Source organism: Terrapene carolina, unplaced genomic scaffold (genome assembly GCF_002925995.2).
Source record: "Terrapene carolina triunguis isolate 2854851 unplaced genomic scaffold, T_m_triunguis-2.0 Scaffold951, whole genome shotgun sequence".
Taxonomy (NCBI): Eukaryota; Metazoa; Chordata; order Testudines; family Emydidae; genus Terrapene; species Terrapene triunguis.
In genome coordinates this window covers 4278760-4300181 of record NW_020665302.1, presented here as the reverse complement: position 1 = coordinate 4300181, position 21422 = coordinate 4278760, and the positions used below count along the sequence as shown (strand labels likewise).

General features: G+C 45.5%; 2 protein-coding genes across 3 annotated transcripts in view; one reads left to right on the top strand and one right to left on the bottom strand.

The window, feature by feature from the left end:
* SLC8B1 (solute carrier family 8 member B1) overlaps positions 1-1741 on the top strand; it is a 17330-nt gene extending 15589 nt beyond the window's left edge. Inside the window, exon 15 of the mRNA XM_026661235.1 lies at positions 759-1741. Coding sequence (XP_026517020.1) covers positions 759-956 — 198 coding nt within the window. The 3' untranslated portion in view covers positions 957-1741. The remainder of the gene's footprint in view (positions 1-758) is intronic.
* Positions 1742-2892: 1151 nt separating this feature from the next.
* The window catches only part of TPCN1 (two pore segment channel 1), a 60404-nt gene continuing 41874 nt past the window's right edge, over positions 2893-21422 (bottom strand). For both annotated transcript variants that reach the window (XM_024199661.2, XM_024199662.1), the window contains exons 17-27: positions 18859-18931; positions 18374-18481; positions 15624-15695; positions 14303-14392; positions 13646-13761; positions 12633-12679; positions 11598-11666; positions 10858-10942; positions 9659-9795; positions 8354-8434; positions 2893-5767 (exon numbers count right to left, since the gene is read on the bottom strand). In XM_024199661.2, coding sequence (XP_024055429.1) covers positions 5654-5767; positions 8354-8434; positions 9659-9795; positions 10858-10942; positions 11598-11666; positions 12633-12679; positions 13646-13761; positions 14303-14392; positions 15624-15695; positions 18374-18481; positions 18859-18931 — 992 coding nt within the window. In that variant the 3' untranslated portion in view covers positions 2893-5653. The remainder of the gene's footprint in view (positions 5768-8353; positions 8435-9658; positions 9796-10857; positions 10943-11597; positions 11667-12632; positions 12680-13645; positions 13762-14302; positions 14393-15623; positions 15696-18373; positions 18482-18858; positions 18932-21422) is intronic.

Genomic DNA, 21422 nt, shown 5'->3' with positions numbered 1-21422 from the left:
CCCCCCCCCCAAAAAGCCCCCCCCCCGAACTCCCGACCCCCCCCATCTCTTGACTGCCCCCTCCAAAACCTCCCTGCCCCTTCTCCGACCCCCTGGCCCCCTTGTTGTTGGCCTTCACCTAATGTCTCGGTGAACTTGCTCAGGAACTGCCTGAGCCCCTGGGCAGCAGTGGGGGAGGAGCTCCAGACTGCCGGAGCCGATCTGCGATGCAGGGAGGGAGGGAGGGAGGAGGACGTGCTCTCTCTGGCTGAGTGTCGGAGCCCCATGTAAGTGACACTGTCCTGGCGGCAGCACTGTTAGCCGCGCGTGCTCTGCATCGGGGGAAGTCCGGACATTTGCAAATTCCCCCCGACGCTATTTTTAGCTTAAAAAGCCGGACATGTCCGGGGGAATCCGGACGAATGGTAACCCTAGGTAAATGGTCGCTTTGAATTTTTCCCCGTGTAGCCGTACGCTGGGGGTGAACACCCATCGCTTTACAGTGGGAGCTGTGCGTGAAGACACAGCTGAGAGGAGGGAGAGACCATTTCCACAGATAGAGTGGTGGGCCCCTCATTGGAGACAAGGATTATCCTGGCACTTTTAGGATTTACTTCGGGAACCCCTGTTCTTGGAGTCTCAGGAGGGCACCTATTTCTGGCAGGTGGCTCCTGGCTGTACAAGATTGGCTGGAGGTATAGAAACCCAGAGTGCTGATGCACTGGCCCCTGAAGTAACCACGTGGCACCAAGAATTAACTCTCCCCTTTCCCTTCTCAGCTGGAGCTGGATGGTCTTCTGGTCTGGATTCTGGCTGGAGCACTGGGGCTGAGTCTGGTCTTTTCCTTCATATCAGTGCCGGCTCAGTGCTTCCAGCTGGGCCGAGGGTACGGGGTCTGCCTCCTCCTCTACTACCTGGCCTTCCTCACAGTAGCTTTGCTGACGGAGTTCAAGGTGATCCAGCTCCCCGCCCCCTGACGGCATCGCCGCCGGACGCCATCTTGTCTCTTAGCACCTCTGGCGAGAATGGTGGGAGCGGGGTGACGAGCCTGCAGGGCTTGGACCAACCTGCTGATGGTGAAGGGGCAAGAGGTGACAGTGGGCTGGCCAGATGCAGGAGAGCAACTGGCATGAGACTTTCCACATTCGCTGGCTGGGCCAGTTCTATTCCCAATGAATCACTGAAGGACATGCCACCGGGAGGGGAGGGAGACGGAGCTCCCTTCCTGGCGAGCACAGCTCTGGACACGTATCCATTTCTCTACGCTGAAGGCATTATGACAATTGGAACTTCCCACCTGGAGGGCGCGTGCTTTGGATCCTGTACACTAAGGTTCCCGTGACCCTGCCGCCCCAGGAAAGGAAACTGGAGCGGCAGGAGTTGAGGCTACATTGCTGCTCGGTTTAGACATCCTCTGGCCCAGGGGCTATCCAGCCAAATGAGATGTCAACCCTGGGCTGCCGGGACTTTGTCCCTGGGACTCCACTGCCAGTATTAACTTCCAATTGATTTTTTTAAGGAAAGGGATTATTTAGATTTAGAACCGGGACTGTTTTGTTAATTAAAGAAAGATTGGTTTTCAGAGGAAGGCTTTGCATTACATTTTAAATGGGGATCAGTTTAAATCCCTGCTGCTGTAAGTGGCATTTGGTAGCTGCACAGAAAGGGGGGTTATGGGCAGGTTTTTTAGCCTTCCCCCTATACGACAAGTGATCATTATTCATGGCACAATAAAGCAATTCTGTGAAATGACCGTTTCAGTGCAACTTTGAAAGACTTGTCAGTGCTCCAGTGGCCTCGATACGTACCCTCTTAGTCTCTGGAAACCGAGGTTAGGCTCAGATGCTTTATGGAAGGGTTACAAAACAAAACGTTCAGTGGTTTCTGCCTAGTGACTCTTTGTGCAGTGCCTATGACTGGTCCATGACTGGGGCTCACAGGAGCTATTACAGTACATCTGTCCATCTATGGAGCAGTGGGGAAATACATCACTGCAGCAGGAACGACATACGCAGGAAGGGCAAATGCAGCAGTGCTGTGGCAGAAGCTTGTACCATACCCAGTTGTGCTGGGAGTACATTTCAGTTGCTCTAGTGCTGACGGGAAGTAGCAATCGTCTCCCTTCAATAGTGAAGGACCCCTGAACAGCAGTCACGGGTGGATTAGTTTGCCATTAAAGAAGAAAACAATCCTCTTGGTTTCCTAGGAAATCGCATTGTCATGGCTTTCTTTAATCCTGGGTCAGCACTGTGCTTGGATTGAGTGATCACAAGGGTTAGTCATTGGGCCTTGTGCAACAGGGATGGCAAGAAGCCTGGTGAAATAAACTTCTCCATTGACACACAGGCAGCCCAAGGAGTGGAGACGGTATGAGGGGTTGAAGAAATAGTGGTGAACATTTGGAGTTGGAGTTGTGGCAGCTTCAAATGCCCGGAAAAGTGAACTGCACAGTTCCAAGATATTGTTCTCAGGTGCCAAATCTGCACAAGATTTAAAAACCATCTAAAAATGATATTAAAAAAAGCCCATTTTCAACAGTGACAGGCACTTAGGATCTTAAATCTCACTGAAAGTAAGACACACCTGGGCTCCTAACTCACATACAAAAATGGGATCTAGGCACTTCTGAAAATTTCACTCCAGACCACAAGGGACAACTCTGGTGGGCTGGAGAAAGGAAGCAGCCAGTTTACAGAATCCTAGGGTTACTTAGCATTTTAAATGTATCGCAGTAGAAGTTTAAGGCAACTTTTTTTTTGGGGGGGGGGGCAACAGGAGGGTCTCTGTGCCTAGCGACTGCAATCTAAGGACAGGGATCCTCTCAGTTTGGCAATAGCTCACCCACGAACCAACTGGTTATCGAAATGGACACAGGAAAGAGGAGCCGAGGCAGCTGTCTTTATGTAGCAGAGGGTGTTTTTATTAATGTGCCTGAAAATCTACAGGCTGTTGTACAGACATGTCCATAAAGTTATTTATAAACTAACCGCCAGCATACAAAACCCTGCAGTGTTTCCTCCCTTATCCCTATAAAATGATTGTCTTTGTAGTTACGGTAAGTCAGTGTCTACGAAGGGGATGGGGAGGACAATTGGAAGGGGATGCCCCGTACTCAAACTTTTTCCCCTTGCGACTGTTAAGTCATTTGGAAAAAGTAACCTCTACAAACCTCAGTTAAAAAAAAAAAAAAAAAAAAAAAAAAATACAGTGGATATTTCAGGCCAGATCAAAATCTCAGCAGTAAAACCACAGAAGGCAGAGTAGCACTTTTACTCTGGAACACGTCTTTCAGCAATCCTGTGCACCCTTCATCACGAGTTCTCTCTTGAAAACTCCATGTTCTGCAGGTTCATACCCCCTTTATATAGTCCCCGTGCCCCCAGGAGTGCAAAAAGGCCTGAATGATGGCTTTGAAAATCATCTTTTTTTTACTTCCCTAACAGCTGCATTTGTTTTTAACCCTTACAATCCTGGTGCTTTCCATCCTGCCAGCAACGAATAGAAGTTGTGCTTCTGCAGCATCTAGAGACTAGTGTAGAGTGGAACGCCAGAGCTAGGATTCCAGGCGTAGCAGCAGATGTGCTCTTTTCAGGGCTGCCCATCAGTGAGTGTCCTGGATGTGAGATACACAATTTGGAAAATGGCCCCGATTTCTCAAGAGGGAAACTCGGCAGGGCTCAGGTGTCACGTCATAACTCTGGAGTCCACTGCACACAAAAAGGAAGCAGAGAGTTTCATTTGGGTATCCAATGAATTCCCAGAATGCAGCAGTGAGGACAAGCAGCATGCAATGGGTGCAGGCGTGGTGACTACCATCTCATTCACTTAATCAGAACACTCTGAACCACTACCCATAGAGGGCGAGGTTGTCAAAACCACGTGAGACTTAAATCATCAGGAACTGGGCTCTTAAGACTTTGAGATGCTTTTGAAAAATCTCACCATAGGCCATAATGGGAATGACAAAGCAGCTCCTAAATGAACAGTGCAGCCAGCTGAGGAAACTCTTTCCCTTCCTTCGCTCAATATAGTGCAATATGGTCCCTCACAGTGGGTCTATAACTCCAAGGATGAGGTGGTATTAGGATTAATGCTGTCTGACTTAGGAGGGAGGCAGTCTCCTATGCAATAGTTTTGGAGTGCAGATTGCCAAAGGGATTCCTAAAAGCTCACTTCATTTAGAGGGGCCCACCCACTGGAGAGAGCAAATTTCAAAGGTGAGATGCCATGGCAACCTCTCCTTTGATCTGCCAATGCACATGTGCCATGACTCCATGCTTTTATAATACTCAGCACTTTCCATACACAGACTGTGGCCTGCTTTACGCAAGTGGGCTTCATTACTCCCATTGTGTGGAAACAGAAGCGCACACAGATTAAGTGACCTTGCCCACGGTCCCGGAGCAAGTCAGAGCACAGAACAGAGCAGAGCTGCCTCTATGTATGATACAGAAGGGCAGGTGGATGGAAGAGTTGTTTTCCACATCTCTAAGTCCAGTTCTCCCATTAGAAAAGCTTCCCAAACTGGCCCTGATTCATAAAATAGTGGTTCCCAGAGCTCGCCAAGTTTTTGCGAGAGAGGCGGCAAAGGAGAAAAGTTCCCTTGTGGTCATGTCAACCTGCCTGGGAAATCAAAGGTGACGTTACCCTGTTGGTGACTGCACAGAGATGCTGTGCAGGCACATGCACACACACCTCCCCAGCACTTCTCAATCCAGCCCCACTGAAGCTCAGTCACTAACCTTGTGCTGTCTCATTCTCATACCAGGCAAAGATCTTCCACTTATAAACTGGAGGGTGGAATGGCAAAGGCTCAGCATCACCGTCCTGTGGAATTTGCATCTCACCTACTACCAGATCGCCAGAGTTTTGGGACTTGTCAAATGGCTCCCAGCCTGTATAGCACAGAACACTAGAGAGAGAACTTTGATAGCTTCAGCAAGGGCATTGATCCAGAACTCTGTCAAGTCTCATCACTTTTAGTAAGGATCCAAAGAACTACTGGATCTCAGTCCTACAGCCATCCTCCAAAGAACAGATTTAAGAGGTTGGATGAGCTATTCAGGAATGAAACAGGGAGTGTCTCTAGAATGGTCAATAAGCCTAGGTAGTTAGGAAGAGGCAGAATGGGTGTAGATTAAAGTGGTAAACTTCTCATCCAACCCCACCTTGCTGGATACTAGATGGGGAGGGAAATACAAACTTGCTCCCTGATTCTTTTATTTAAGAATTAATGGGTTAAAGAAACTATATTTTAAGCACAGAACTTCAATATTAGCAGGTGGGTTCAGTATTATTTCCTTCTTCCAAAGGATTAAATATCCCTCCCCATGGTTTCCGACTGGTAAAACTAGTCGTGGGCCCGTGTTGGGGAAGAACAGGCCAGGAAGAACAACTGAGTATTCTGTAGTAGATGGTCATCAGTCACAGTTGCAGCGATAGGGTCTTGCTGAAGAGTTATATTATAACTTTATATATTTTTTTTTGGTTCCAGCAGTCCTATTTTGAGTCCTCTGGTTCTTTGCTTTTCATTTATTCAAAGCAACTCATGATGTCTTCCAGGGGAAGAGATGTTTAAAACCAAAATTTGACTGATATACTGAATATATCTATATACATTATAAAATAATACTATGGGATTATTGCATAGAAGAATGGTTTGCACTAGCTTGGCCTAGATAACTGTCTGTGAGCGCTGCCTGAGGCCCGAGGACAGCATGTGGTTGCCAGACGGGAAGACATCTTGCCACGGATATTCTTCTTTTCTGGAATGCTCTTCATACCACTCCTGAACAGAGGGAAGAACACACCCAATGAGAGAAGTCTCTTCGCCATACCATACTACTCTCCCCTGAACAGCCACACTCTCCCCCTTCCCTGTGAAACACAAGAGAACCCAGGGGTGCGATACATCTCAAATGCTTTGGCAGTAGTAAATAGTGAGGGCTTAGTTACACTGTCTCTTTTAAGGCGTCTATAAAAATCTGTTTCCTCCAATGCAAAGTTTGGATACAACTGGAGCTGCTGTCAGGAAAGGGTTAACTAGAGCATCACTGTAACATTTGCAGGATGGAAGCACTGAGCTCTCAGCTCCTGGGTTCAAAGCATTAACTATCACCCCATCACTTGGGGGGAGGGATAGCTCAGTGGTTTGAGCATTGGCCTGCTAAACCCAGGGTTGTGAGTTCAATCCTTGAGGAGGCCACTTAGGGATCTGGGGCAAAATCAGTACTTGTGAAGGCAGGGGGCTGGACTCGATGACCTTTCAAGGTCCCTTCCAGTTCTAGGAGATAGGATATCTCCATTAATTTTTCACATGGAGTTTGCAACAGCAGGATGCACTGGGAAATCCTGGCAAGGACGTTTAATCTTTCAGTGACATGCCTCCTTTGCAGGCGTTTAAGATTCATTTGCTAAGGACAGACTGGTCATTTCACTCGCTATAAATTAGAAGAGTCTCAGCAGATTCTGACCAACACTAAAGATAAGCACCAGGGTTACACTCACTGTAGGAGCCACAGGTCATCCCACTGCTAGCAACAGAAAGGACACCAGAAAGATGCAGAGATTAACTCCTTTGGTATCCATCATCATCAAATTAGTCATGACAAATTCCTGTGGAGTTAATGGCCCCTTCCCTCCAGAGAGGGATTTTCCTGGTGCACTCCTCTCAGTGTACGAGCCTACCAGTGTTTGAAAAGGCTCCTGATGTTTAGAGCGAGTCAGCAACTTTTCAACAAAAGGCTTTTGTTAAAACCAAAATTTTGTGGAAATGTTTTGGTTTTGCCTGAACTTCCACTGGGGAGAACGAGTGCCCAAGCACCCTCAGAACAAGTAGTTGCCCGGTGGTTTCGTGGGAGATCCAGGTTCAAGTCCCTGCTCAATCAGGCAGGGCAGGGTCTCGAACGTGGAGATGCCCTAACCACTGGGCTATTAGCTAGCGTGGAGCGCTTGGTCAGTGTCTGGCTCTCATTTCTGAAAGGTCTTTGTTTAGTTCAACATTTGTTACCCATGTCAAACTGTTAATTTTTCATCACATGGAATGCTTGTTTTCCAGTCAGCCCTGGTGATTTCACACTAAGCCTCCAAGGAAATAAAATGGCCGGAGTGCACCCACAGTTTGCACTGCTCATTAGCGAGCCCCCGCCGACTGACCCAGGAGGGGTGGGGCGGGGGAGGACAGGCTCAAGAGAAGGAAGGATGATGCCACCTCCACTTGCTCAAGCAGTGCAATAGTCTATGCCCACAGCTCAACAGACTGACTACGGAGGCTTCTTCGCCAACATGCTCAGGATTAGCATGGTAGGAGTACCTCAGGGTTAAGAGGGAAGTTCAGCCTCCATAACCACTAAGACCATGGTCTCTCCATCGGAGACGGACATGGGTACCCTATCACGGTGCTATTTAATGGAGTAAATAAGACTAATAACTGACGTGAAAGAAACTGGTAAAGATGGAAGCATGAAAACAACTGTCCTTTGCAGTAGAGACCTCCTGTGGTTGAAGAATATTAGCAGGAACTGCCTCATCAGTTAATCTAGGTCCACGTTTACACTACAGCCTATGTTGGTATAATTTGTGTCACTCCGGTGTGTGAATAAGCCACCCCCGAGTGATGTAAGTTATACCGACCTAAGCATCGGTGTAGACAGTGCTGTGTCGGCAGGAGAGCTTCTCCTGCCATTCGCGGTAATTAAGTAATTGCATAATGGAGTAATTAAGTCGATGGGAGAGCTCTCTCCCATCAGCTTAGAGCAGTGGTTCTCAAACTTTTGTACTGGTGACCCCTTTCACGTAGCACACCTCTGAGTGACCCCCCCCTTATAAATTAAAAACATTTTTATATATTTAACACCATTATAAATCCTGGCGGCAAAGCGGGGTTTGGGGTGGAGGCTGACAGCTCACAATCCCCCATGTAATAACCTCATGACCCCCTCAGGGGTCCTGACCCCCCGTTTGAGAACCCCTGGCTTAGAGCATCTGCACTAGCAGCTGCACCACTGTAAGCTGTGTAGTGTAGACATAGCTTCGATGTTTCTAAACCTTATTCTTCACCTCCTGCCCTGAACTGCCAGGCGGTGTTGCTGGCACTGGTAAATGTGTGCTGTGTTTCACCCTGGAGAGCACTTCATTTCAGTGGCACGCACAGTTTGCGAAGCACTTTGGCCTGTAAGGGGCTACATAAATGTATGAGGTTATGAATATTGTGAGATGCCCTTTATATACTGTATATTCTGCAGAGCATCCTGCCGTCTGGTTCTTCTGGGTGGAAGACTCCCAACATTTAAAGAATGATTAAACATTCTAACCAATGGACAGTGTCCTGCTAATCAGAAACTTATGAGGACGTTTGCAACTCGATGTTTCCTACCTGTATCTCCTCCTCATACATTTTCATACTTAAGTCACTTTTGGTCCTTGATCGCCGTCCCAGAAACAGCATTGATGTTTGCTGAGAAAACAAAAAGTATAGAGATATTAATAAAAATGGGAAAAAGAATCTAGGTCCTCCAACAACTCCTTGCCCCACTAGGTCACAGCTAGCTCAGCGGTGAGATGAGAACCCAAGCTTCCCGAGAGAGCTTGTGCCTAACTAAAACTTTCCTCATTCACCTATACCCGCTAGCTTACCCAATGGGTCTGGTTAGTTTCAACCCACACAAACAGAGTAACAGCCTAAGTTACTGTGACATCATTTTGGGTTATTTATAATTGAGGAGTATTAAGAATATCCTTACAGTTACTGGTTTAACTTTCTTATTTAAACTGTTCTTTTAAATGGACATGGTTGAGGTTAGAGCCATTTTTAGACCTAATATCTTGAAAACTGCCTCCTCTTCGGCAGATGTAACCGTCAAGATTCCAGTTCTGAATTTTACCTGTGGGTACAATTGCTCAACATTTCAATACCCCAGCAACGAGAGATACAGCAAGCCAACTGATGCAAATGTGCTGTCATCTAGTACAGCGAGTCTGGTGTCTACAATTCGGGGTGTGGGATGGAAGGGGAAAATTCCAGCTATTACAAAAATCAGTTTAAAGTCTCCCAACATCATGAGGCACAGAGCTCTTGAAGGGAAGAACTACAGCCTGGGACAGTTTTCAAGGTCACTTCATTTTTAGGCTTGACAATATCCCTTTTGTGATACCAGTGGTAAAAGTAATTGCCATTGTCTACAGAGAAGTAAGCCTGAAGCTTGGAACTGACAGTTATATTATTGCACAATGCTTCATAACTGTATGGACACAACTGTACAGTAGTGGGTCAGGTAGAAACAAAGATAGGGCAGCACAGGTGAATTACTGGACAGTAACTGCAGTATTAGGAACTCACAAAAACCAGAATGCTCCTTCCCAGTGGGGTCAGCTGGTCAGGATGGCTCTTAGCAATGTTTATTCTGTATGGTGAGATAGGTCTTGATCAGTGCTCTCTGGAATACAGTGGGAATTCAACTGCAGTTTCTTCAGTGCAATGAGTTTTAAGTGCTAACCTGCAGGGCACCGATCCAGAGTCCCTCCAACAGAGCAGATTCTAACAAGAGCCAAAGGCAAATGTGGAAAGAGGCTCCCTCTGCACCATAGCAGAAGAGCTCCTTTAAACCCCACAGCTGTGCCCCTGCACGTTGCACCACAGAAGTGCAGGGATTGTGGCCTGAATCCCAGCTTCTCTCTTTACCTCATATTTGTCCATTTGTGCAATGACCTTTTGCAGCGGGGCAGTTTCAGAGGCAGCATAATTCCGTCTGTAGAGCTCAATTATGCTTGCCATTTCCTCCTTGGAGATCTCCTTCTCCAGGACAATGCCATTGTCGTCTTCAGAGGGAGGGAAAGAAAACCAGGAGAAGACATTGGGAAGTCACAGTTTTAATCAGCAATGGCAATAATCCCAAAGGGTTTTCAGAGATTATAAGGCCAGAAGGGACCACTGTGATCATCTAGACTGACCTCCCACATAGCATAGGCCAGAGAACTTCCCTGAATTCATTCTGGTTTGAACTAGGGCAGATCTTTTAGAAAAAACATCCAATCTTTATTTAAAACCTGCCAATGATGAAGAATCCATCACAATCTTTGGTAAAGTGTTCCAATGGCCAATTACCCTCACTGTTAAAAGTTTACTCCTTTTTTCCAGTCTGAATTTGTCTAGCTTCAGCTTCCATCCACTGGATCTTGTTATATCTTTGCCTGTTAGACTGAAGAACCCATTATCAAATTGTTGCCCGTGTAGGTACTTATAAACCACCATCAAGGCCCCCCTTGCCCTTCTCTTTATTACACTAAAGGGATCAAACTCCTTGAGACTGTCACTCCAAGGCTTGCTTCCCAATCCTTTAATAATTTTTGAGACTCTTCTGAAGCGGCATAGCACAAAGCTGGCTGTACAGGAATAAACAGGAGGCCAGTCAAGGTGTTGACTTATTCCTTTAGAGGCATAGGCCCAACCTCTTCAGACTGGGAGTTGGCAAGAGGAGCCACATCTTACCAACAAGTTAGAAAAGAACGATCAATCAGGAGATGGCAGGTATGTTGGACTGGGAGGGTTTTCTAGTTCCTAGGATGTTTGGGGCCAAAGGTCTGAATTTTAAAAAAGGGCCTATACTTCATAGCCCATTGTCTGCACACTCAGTTGGGAATGCAAATAACCGCAGCTACAACTGCTGCCATTGGATATCCAGCTACCTGAGCTGGGTGCAATCGGGTAGCTTGCTATTTAAATACAGCAACTGCAGTTATTAGCACCCACAGAATTGTGGGTGCATGCGAGGAGGTCATAAAATCAGGACTTTCCTGTTCCGTCGTTGTCTCTCATATGCACAAGCCAGACTTTAGAGCAAAGATATACAGACCAGCAGGCTGGCCAGGCCTGGCACTAACCTTCTGAACCTTGGTTCTTTCGGGTGTAGTTCATGCGGAACACAAAAGCCTCCAGTATAAAGGCCACAATGATCGTCATCACCACCTGGGAAGGGAGCCAGAATGAGTAGAGCACGTCACAAGGTTTGTAACTGCAGCGTCCTTCCAAATCTGGTTCTAACTGAACTGCACCTGAATTCTTGCTGTTTCCTCTCACCCCTCCTTTCAGCAGAGGCAGTCTACAAATCCTAATCCATGAGTCTAGGTGGTGTGTTTGTGTAACAGCCTGCCAGTGAACTGGGAATGGGCGGTATGACAAGATGGGGGCACCACTGCATACCACTATAACTCCCATCCAGATACAGACGCTCCCTGGGTTGCGCAAACCCGACTCACGGAAATGCGGACTTACGGAAAAAGTTCCATACGCTTTTTTTTGGGGGGGGGGGGGGGGGGGAAGGGGGCGGAATTGTCGGAGCTACGTTCCCAGCTTACACAAAACTCTACTTACGCAAGGCATTCCGGAATAGAACGCTTGCATAAGTCGGGGAGCTTCTGTACATAATGTGTCGATTCTGGCAACACTTGTAGTTTTTGCCATACTAAAGTTAGTGAAAGTGATTTGGACACATGCCTCTTTCTGAGCTACGTTTCATAAAGAGGAGAACTTCCCTAATTGGCCATGGATTCTTCCATTAGAATGTAGCAAGACTGCCGCTGGCATTTAGAGATTTTCCATCAAAAGTGCATTGAGGACCTACCATGGTCACGATATAGAAGATCATGAAGTAGAGGCGACTCCAGTGAGAGGTTTGCGAGGTCACCCCTTCCTAGGGGCAAGAGAGGCAGGAGTTCAGTGGCAAGCAAAGAGGAGGGAAGCTGCCATTAGTCCCCTTGAGAGCAGACAAAGCAGCACGCCCCCCAAAATGTAAATCTGTACCTCATGACATAAGGGACAAGTAGTGCACCTCATGTATCTAACCCCAGGGACTGCCTCCACCGTACTCAAAGTCCCAGCTGGCCCCTGGGCCTGAAGCCCTTCCCCTAAAGGATTGAACACAGATTCCCATATAGTACTTTGATGTGTAAATACTCACACAATGGTGATGAGTGCTACTGAACAGTGTAGAGATAGCGGTCTCTCTACATATCTAGCTAACAATATACAGCATGGTGCCTGGGACAACAAGCTATAGTACAGAGGTGCTTGAAGAGTGCGGTCACTAACACCCTTACACCGAAGGTACAACAGGTCTGCCATGAAATCCATTCAGAATTCATTGGATCAGGGATCCTGAGGTTACTCCTAATGCAGATTTCCTCAATAGCATTACAGAGAATGGCGGTCATTCAACCAGACATGGCAAGGTGGGAGGGTGGGGGAAGAGGAGACAGGGAGGAGGAGAGAAGAAATCAGAAGACTGATGAGAAACCTCATTGAGAAATACATGAAGTAAAAGGGCAGCATTCAGAATCTTCCATCTTCTCCCTAAACCATTCAGAATTGCTCAATAGCTGTCACATGCTGTACAAGAGCCAAAAGGTACAGCGCTGAGCCAGCCAGTGGCAACCAGTCTGTCAGAATACCCGAGTGACGTTACGGGGGCGGACAGCTCCTGGCAGGCAGCTAAGAGTGCCACCCTCTCATCCCATCCATGTCAGCCAAAGCTGGCCCTTCTCCATCAGAGTGATGAAAAAGGATCCGTCCTAAAGAGAATCTTGCCCTGCAGAGTGATGAAGAATTGATGACACAGCCCTGGTGCTGACTACATTTAAGTACCCCAAGATCTACGTACCATGATGATGTACCAGTCATTGACAACTGTCAACTCAAACAGCGTAACTGTATGGAGACAGAAAGGACAAACCAAGAAGTTCTTTAGCCAGCCTGACCTGTTTCAAAGTCATTTCAATGCCTCAGTTTCCCCTATTACATGCTTTCTCCCATTTTCTTCATAAGACACCTCATTTCAGTATAGACAGAGACCGAAATACTTGAGTGCTGATGACAGGAGACAGATTCTGCTCTCACTTACACTGCAGTTAATCTGAAGTCACCCTATTGATGACAGTGGAGTTACTCTAGAGTTATAATGGTATAACAGAGCACAGTTTGGCCCACATCTTAGTGGAACCAGAGTCTGCCATGCCAGTCCACGCTAAGCAAGACTCTGGAGAGATCCACAAAGAAAAAAAATAAATAAATCACCACCATCCTCCTCCTCCTCCTGCAGGCCTGACTCATGTTTAAAATCAGAAAAAAAAAAAAAAAAAAACCCCAGAGAGTGACAAGATCAGTGTTAGAGGCTCAGCAGGGTAGTGGAGTTGCTCTTTATTCATCTCTGGAAACATGGATACAAAACTGGTTCAGATCACATGTCAAAACAAGTCGGCAGGTTTCATGCTGGTCTCCAGGATATGTTTACCTTGTAAGATCACCACACAGTTGGATTCAGTTAGCCAGCAGCAGAACCCAGGACAGGAAAGGGATGCTGCGGCAGGTTTGAGGTGTACAGTATAAGCAGAACTCTGTTAGGGATCCAGAGCAAGGGTCTGCAGGTCATTTGGCAGAGCCACATGTGGGCGGGCAGGGGGAAGGGGTACTGTGGACCAGGACTGACACGCATTGGTAGAATTCTGGGGACTAGAAGGAAGCATGGACAGGTGTTATGCAAGCTATGTTAAGAGTCTCACCCCTACATAAGCACCAAATCCACACAGGATCGTTCTGCATTCGGCAGCAGTAGATGCGAGGAGTATGGTCAACAATTATCTTGGATAAGAACCAACATGTAAATATTCCTCTTACCAAAGCTGTTCAAAATGTTGTCAAAGTTGTTCAGATAGTAGTAACCTTCTTCCACCACTGTCTTGTTTCCAACCGTGTGATTCACCCAGCGATAGGCATCTGCAACTGTACTCGTGCTGATTAGAGAAGCCAGGGCAAACATACAATGAGAGGCGCTCTGGAAAAATGTGCAAAGCTACAGGTGCTGACAGACACCGGCATGCTTAGAGACCTGTGAGCAGGGAAGCTATTTTTCCTTCTTGCCAACACTTGTTGCATTTTGAATGCCGTTCTTTAAAGTGGTACCTCTGACAGGGGCACTGCAGCATCGTACATACTACATGGGTGCTTTGCTGTGGTGCCATTATAGAGCAAGCATCCCAGCCCAGCTGCTTCAGGCAGTGACTCAAATACTCAGCACTACCAACTAGCACATTGCTACCCCTCTCCCTTCTCAAACTGTAAGTAAAGATCATTGCCCTGAGTCTCAGCGAGAGAAGTGGTAAGTCTCCCTTTTACTGGGAATCCCAATTCAGACCAACCACTCTCAGTAAACATACATCCACTGGCCTTTTCTTGATAGGAAAACACAGATATGAGACACAATGTTCCTGGCTTGGCATTGAACCAGGCTATTAATAAGGCCATTTCAGAGGAAGGTGGTTGCTGGGTACTCACTTGCAGCAGTTTGGGTAGACAACCCCAGAGAAGAATTCCATGCCGACAATGGCGAAGGAGTAGTAGAAGATAAGCAGGGTTAAGCCCAGGCTGGAGGAGAGAGAAACAAAAGTAAGGCCTTGTCTACACTGCACCTTCATCCCTCAAGGGTGTGGAAAAAAACCCCCTCAAAAAACCCTCACCCACCCCTGAACGACAAAAGTTTTAACGATGAAAAGCACCAGTGTGGGCAGCGCTTTGTCGGCGCGGGACGCTCTCCGGCCAATGAAGCTACCGCCCTTTGTTTGGGGTGATTTTATTTTGTCGTCAGGAGAGCTCTGTCCTGGTGACAGAGTGGCTAAACTGCGTGCCTTACAGTTGTGCGGCTGTAGTGCCATTGTAAGGTATGCAGTGTAGAGACAGCCTAATTCTGTTATTCACCAGTTGGTAGGACAGAGAAAAAAAGCCAAGTCACTCAGACTGGCTGTTCTCTAAGCAGTTTTCCATCTCTACCATCTACAGTAAACCCCAGTGTAGCATCTAGACCACCTCCCTGCAATGCGGTTTTGTTGCCTATGGAACATGTGCAGTGTTTGTCTCAACTAGTTTTAAAAGTCTAGAGTTATGGAGGTCTGTACCATGCCCTTGGTGAGAAATAAGCTCTGAGAAACTTGAAGAGAACCCTTCTTTCCTTACGGACTTGCTCCTTTCCATTAAGCCATTAAATATTTATTCCCCCTCCCCACCACCTAGTTTCTCTAATGAAGCACAAGCCAACATCGCTCTATCCTCTTTGTTTCCTTGACCATCAGCAGTGATGTCAGAACAGCTTCAGAAATAAGCCTAGCTGGTTAACCTGTCTGAACACCTAGATAGTTCTGCAGCAGGGGAATAAGATATTGTGATGTCATACACGGACAATGGCTCCTTATCTCAGTGACTAATTAAACGGGCATTCCACATCACTTCGCAATAATTGTAACCCGTCTGGTCCCCTATTGTACCAAGGACATGAGGCAACCCTGGGTATATACACATCTCCTTTGTGAAACCTTCTTTGCACAAAAACCATCATCACTTAAAAACCAAACAAGTGCCACAGTGGGGTTGCCCTTGTGCTCAGGAGCAAAGGGGTTAATGTGCATCAGGTGGTAGGCCTAGTGTGCTGGAGAGCTCTTTATGTATTTCTTTGTGTTGCACTGCAAAGAAAAAAAAAAAGTGATTGCTTCTACTCTGACCCCAGCCCAGGTATTCATTACCCTGGAAATGCCAGAGCCATATTAGTACACGCTTCTTTGGGATGTTGTCCATTTTTCCCCCTCCAAGGAGGGCTGTGCAATACCTGGCCATCCTGGGGAATAACTCAAACATTGTGTCCAGGACATTCCTGTAGCGCTTCTTCAGTTTAAAGAGCCTGAAGCAGGGATGAAAAGCCAGTGGTTACTTACACGAGGACAATTCCTTCCTGTTTTCTTATTAGCTGCATAAAGACAAGCAGCATGTACAAGCAAAACAAGGCCACGAGAGAAGCATTTTGAATACAGGTTCAGCCAGGGTCCATATGGAGGCTGCACCAAAGTAGACCACCAACCATGCACTTTCCTCGCTGTGACACTACTAAATAAGAATCTGGGGACTGTACACCTGCATTTAGCCAGGGAAGTACTGATAGCAGAAAAAGATAAAACATGATCCAATGGCTGGAAATTGAAGCTAGACAAATTTGGATCTGAAATACAGCATAGAATTTTTAACAGTGAGGGTAATTAATCATTGGAACAACTTACCAAGGATTGTGGTGGATTCTCCCCCACTACCAACTTTTAAATCAAGACTGGATGTTTTCTTAAAAGGATCTGCTCTAGGAATTATTTTGGGAAATTTTTATGGCCTGTGTAATACAGGAGGTCAGACTAGATGATCACAATGGTCCCTTCTGGCCTTGGAATCTATGAATCATTTTGCACTTTCATTATTCACCAATAAATTTCCCCAGAGGTGGAGTGGGACAGGATAATATCATCGCTCTTTTCATCAGTAGATCTCAAAGCACTTCATATAGGAGGTCTGTATCATTATCCCTATTTAACATATGGGGAAACTGAGGCACAGGGCAGCAGAAGTGACTTGTCCAGGTCACACAGCAAGTCAGCGACAGAATCAGACACAGAACCCAGGTCTCTCTATCCACTAGGTCCCACTGCCTCCCTTCACTTGGTTGGGATATTTAGACTTTAGGAACATTAAAAGTGGACATGTAAGGCCTCTCAGTTCCTGATCCAGACCATCTTTACTCAAATAGTCTTTACTCCTGTGGGTAAGCCCCACTGTCTCATGTGATGAAGGACAAGGTCTATGAATAAGCATTTGAAGGATTATGCTTCTTAGGACAAGGACAGTGTTTTACTGATAAAGCTTCATGCATAAATAATTACATTTATAAATGGTGAGCTCCTACATCATTAACACGTGTACGCTTGGCATTTACAGAACATATTTTAAAGGTGAGCTCACTTACCAAGACAAGCTCAGTTATCTGTTCTTTTCCTGCAACAATTAATGGGAGAAAGCTGCATTCCTCACACATCAACCATTACAAGAGAAAAACAGACTTCTGAGTGCAGGCTTTGGCAGGTGAGTAAAGAAGAAAATGGTTTATTTTAAAATGTAATTAACCCATTTTTTTAAATCCTTATGTGTGCTCCATTAGCAAGTAGGGATCCTAGATAGTGTGACCTAGTGAATAGAGAATTGGACTGGAACTCAGGAGACCCAGGTTCTATTCCCAGCTCTGCCAGGCTGCCTGGTTGATCTTGGGCAAGTCATGTCTCCTCTTTGGGCCTTAGTTTGCCCATCTGTAAAATGGGGATGATACAATGATACTGACCTTCTCTGTAAAGCACTTTGAGATCAACTGATGAAAAGTGCTATATAAGAACTAGATATTAGTTCATCTTTAATAAAAGAACACTTTGCCCTTCTATGGAACTTCCATTTGATGATCTCAAAGCACTCTACAAAGATGAATGAATCTTTACAAAAACCTTGTGAGGCAGACATTATCATACCCATTTAACTGAGGGACAGAGAGGTTAAATTACTTGATCAAGGTGTCACTGCAAGTATCAGAACTGGGAAGAGAACTCATGCAACCTGCTCTAACCAGTAGACAACCATTTGCCTCAGTGATTGGCATTTCTGGGAGCTACAGCGCTCTGCACATAGGATTCTAACAGAGGCTGGGTTAAGCCCTGAAGCATGAGCTTTAATATCACTTCTGAAGTTTGTCATAATTAATTCCCATAACTCAAGATAATCTCATTACCCATATAGGGTTCCAGTTCCTTTGTGATACAGTCACGTAACCATGCAACCCTCCCAATTGGGTCCTGCCAGTGAGCTAAGCCCTGGATTGGGTTGAAGGAAAAAACCCTCTCTCTGCTGCTTTGAAAACAAGGAGTCCGGTGGCACCTTAAAGACTAAGGCCTGGTCTACACTACGACTTTAATTCGGATTTAGCTGCGTTAATCCGAATTAACCCTTCACCCGTCCACACTACAGAGCCAGTTAATTCGAATTAAAGGGCACTTAAAATCGATTTCTGTACTCCACCTCGACGAGCGGAGTAGCGCTTAAATCGATTTTGTTAATTCGAATTAGGGTTAGTGTGGCCGCACACCACCGAATTACTGTGGTTAAAGTAATGGGGTAGTGTGGCCGCACACCACCGAATTAATGTGGTTAAAAACCGAATTAATGTGCTTAGTGTGGCCGCGCACAATCGAATTTATACAACCTGTTTCCCAAATTCGAATTATCTAAATTCGGATTAATCCTGTAGTGTAGACATACCCTAACAGATTTATTTGGGCATAAGCTTTCGTGGGTAAAAAAAAAATCTCACTTCTTCAGGTTCATCTGAAGAAGTGAGGGTTTTTACCCACAAAAGCTTATGCCCCAAAAAAACCTGTTAGTCTTTAAGGTGCCACCGGACTCCTTGTTGTTTTTCTGGATTCAGACTAACATGGCTACCCCCTGATACTCTGCTGTTTTGGTTATTTTCCCATTCCCCATATGCCTTTTCTGTCTCACCTGAGCAGTTGAAGGGGTCGCAGGACGACGATGAAGTAGAATGGCTCCATGTTAAATGCCAGCGCCAGGAGACCCAGAAATGCAAACAGGGTGACTGAAAAATCAAAGCTGGAAAAGGAAGAGGGAGAGCAGAAGTGGTCCGGTTTAGCCTTGCGAGGGGCAGAGTGCTCATGGCACTCTAGTTCAAAAGAAGACAAAGGGAAAGGTGGAGGGGTACTGGAATTTCCTGCAGAATCTCTATTGAAATAAAGTTTTCTAATCTATTGGCCTAAGGCCATTTTTGAAAGAAGGCAACTATATCCCAGCAACTATCACCATACCCCTCAAATCCTGCAATTCTGAGTTCTCTCTCATTAGATCCCCACCAAATTCAGCTGATTCAAATTCAGATTGCTCAAGTGACACTGATGCAATGCAGATTAGCACAACAGCTCTGGGTGTTATGCCTCCAGCCCCCACTCACTGTTCACAAGCAGCACACTTACAGATTCCATCCAGAAGACAGATACTCAATGGGTCCCAGGCCAGTGGTTTTCAGGAGCAGCTCTACCCCATAGACTGCAAAACAAAAGAGAATCTAATATCAACCCATAAATGAGCCACACCATAACCATTCCTTATGTGCAGCTTGAACACGTAGGTTTGTTGACTGTAGGTTTAATAAGCTACCATTCCCTTCCTTCATGTTTATCCTCAAGGGGATAAGTGGGCCCCACTTCTCTTCTAGATCACTAACTTCTCCCTTAGCTACTGTGCCAAACATTCAGATCTCTGGACAGGAGTGAGTGCCTATAAGAAAGGCTAATCAGTCATCCAGAGGAACTTCAGGGCACATACTCGCCCAATTTAACCTCAATGGAATGTAATAAAGAATCATATCTATGAGCTCATCGGACCATGGGAGATATTTTCAAACAGGCTGGAGGAAGGCTGTTTGTTTCATACACTGCCACGAGGGCACTCTGTGAAGTTCTTGAATTTAGTAGGACATTATAACATCAGGCAACAGTTCAGTAATCAAAGTATTTCTATACATCTGGGTATAAAAACATAAGAACGGCCATATTTGGTCAGACCAACGATCCATCTAGCCCAATATCCTGTCTTCCAACAATGGCCAGACCAGATACTTCAGAGGGAATGGACAAACAGGGCAATTTTTGAGTTATCCATCTCCAGCTTCTGGCAGTCAGAGGTTTATGGACACCCAGAGCAAGGGGTTGTGTACCTAACCATCTTGGCTAACAACCATTGATAGACCTATTCTCCATGAGCTTATTGAATTCCTTTTTGAACCCAGTTCTACTTTTGGCTTTCACAACATCCCCTGGCAACAAGTTTCATAGGTTGACTGTGCATTATGTGAAGAAGTACTTCCTTAAGTTTGTTTTAAACTTGATGCCTATTAATTTCATTGGGTGACCCTGAGTCACGTGTTATAGGAAAGGGTAAAAACACTTCCTTATTGACTTTCTCCACACCAGTCATGATTTTATAGACCTCTATCATATCCCTCATAAATCTTTTCTAAACTGAACTGTCCCAGTCTTTTTAATCTCTCTTCATACAGAAAATGTTCCATAACCCTAATAATTTTTGTTCCCCTACCCTGTACTTTTTCCATTTCCAATATATCTTTTTTGAGAGGGGGTGACCAGAATTGCACGCAGTATTCAAGGTGTGGGCATACCATGGATTTATATGGTGGCATTATGGTGTTTTCTGTCTCATTACCTAGCTCTTTCCTAATGGTTCCTAACATCCTGTTAGCTTTTTGACTGCTACTGCACATTGAGAAGATATTTTCAGAGGACTACCCACAATGACTCCAAGATCTCTTTCTTGAGTGGTAAAAGCTAATTTAGACCCCATCATTTTGTATGTGTAGTTGGGATGATGTTTTCCACTGTGCATTACTTTGCATTTAATCAACATTGAATTTCATCTGTCATTTTGTGGCTAAATCATCCAGATTTGTGAAATCCCTTTGTAACTCTTCGCAGTCAGCTTTGGACTTAACTATCCTGAATAACTGTGTGTCATCGCAAACTTTGCCACCTCACTGTTCACTCCCTTTTCCAAATCATTTATGAATATGTTGAACAGCACTGGTCCTACTACAGATCCTTGGGAGAACCTATTATTTATCTTTCTCCACTATGAAAATTGACCATTTATTCCTACTCTTGTGTCCTGTATTCTAACCAGTTAATGATCATGAGAGGACCTTACCTCTTATCCCATTATTGCCTGTTTTGCTTAAGAGCCTTTGGTGAGGGACCTTGTCAAAGGCTCTCTGAAAGTCCAAGTATATTACATCCACTGGGTCACCCTTGTTCACGTTTGCTGACACCCTCAAAGAATTCTAAGACTGGTAAGGCACGATTTCCCTTTACAAAAGCCGTGTTGGCTCTTCCCCAACATATTGTGTTCATTTGTGTGTCTGATCATTTTGTTCTGTACTATAGTTTCAACCAATTTGCCTGGCACTTAAGTTAGGCTCATTGGCCTGTAATTGCCAGGATTGCCTTTGGAGCCTTTAAAAAAAAAAACCAAACCCATCAGCATTACATTAGCTATCTGCCAGTCACCTGCTACAGAGGCTGATTTAAGTGATAGGTTACATACCACAGTTAGTAGTTCGGAAGGAACTCAGATGTGAAATTGCAGAACTCTTGGGTGAATCCTATCTGGTCCGGGTGACTTATTACTGTTTAATTTATCAATTTCTTCCAAAATGTCCTCTATAGATACCACAAGCTGAGACAGTTCCTCAGATCTGTCATCTAAAAAGAACTGCTCAGGTGTAGGAATCCCCCTTACATCCTTTGCAGCGAAGACCGATGCAAGAAATTTATTTAGCTTCTCTGCAATGTCCTCGTCTTCCTTGACTGCTCCTTTAGCACCTTGATTGTCCAGTGGCCCTCGATCATCCAATGGCCCTTGTTGGTAGGCTTCCTACTTCTAATGTACTTAAAGAATTTTTTGCGGTTAGATTTGGGGTTTTTGCTAGCTGCTCTTCAAGTTCTTTCTTGGCCTGCCTAATTAA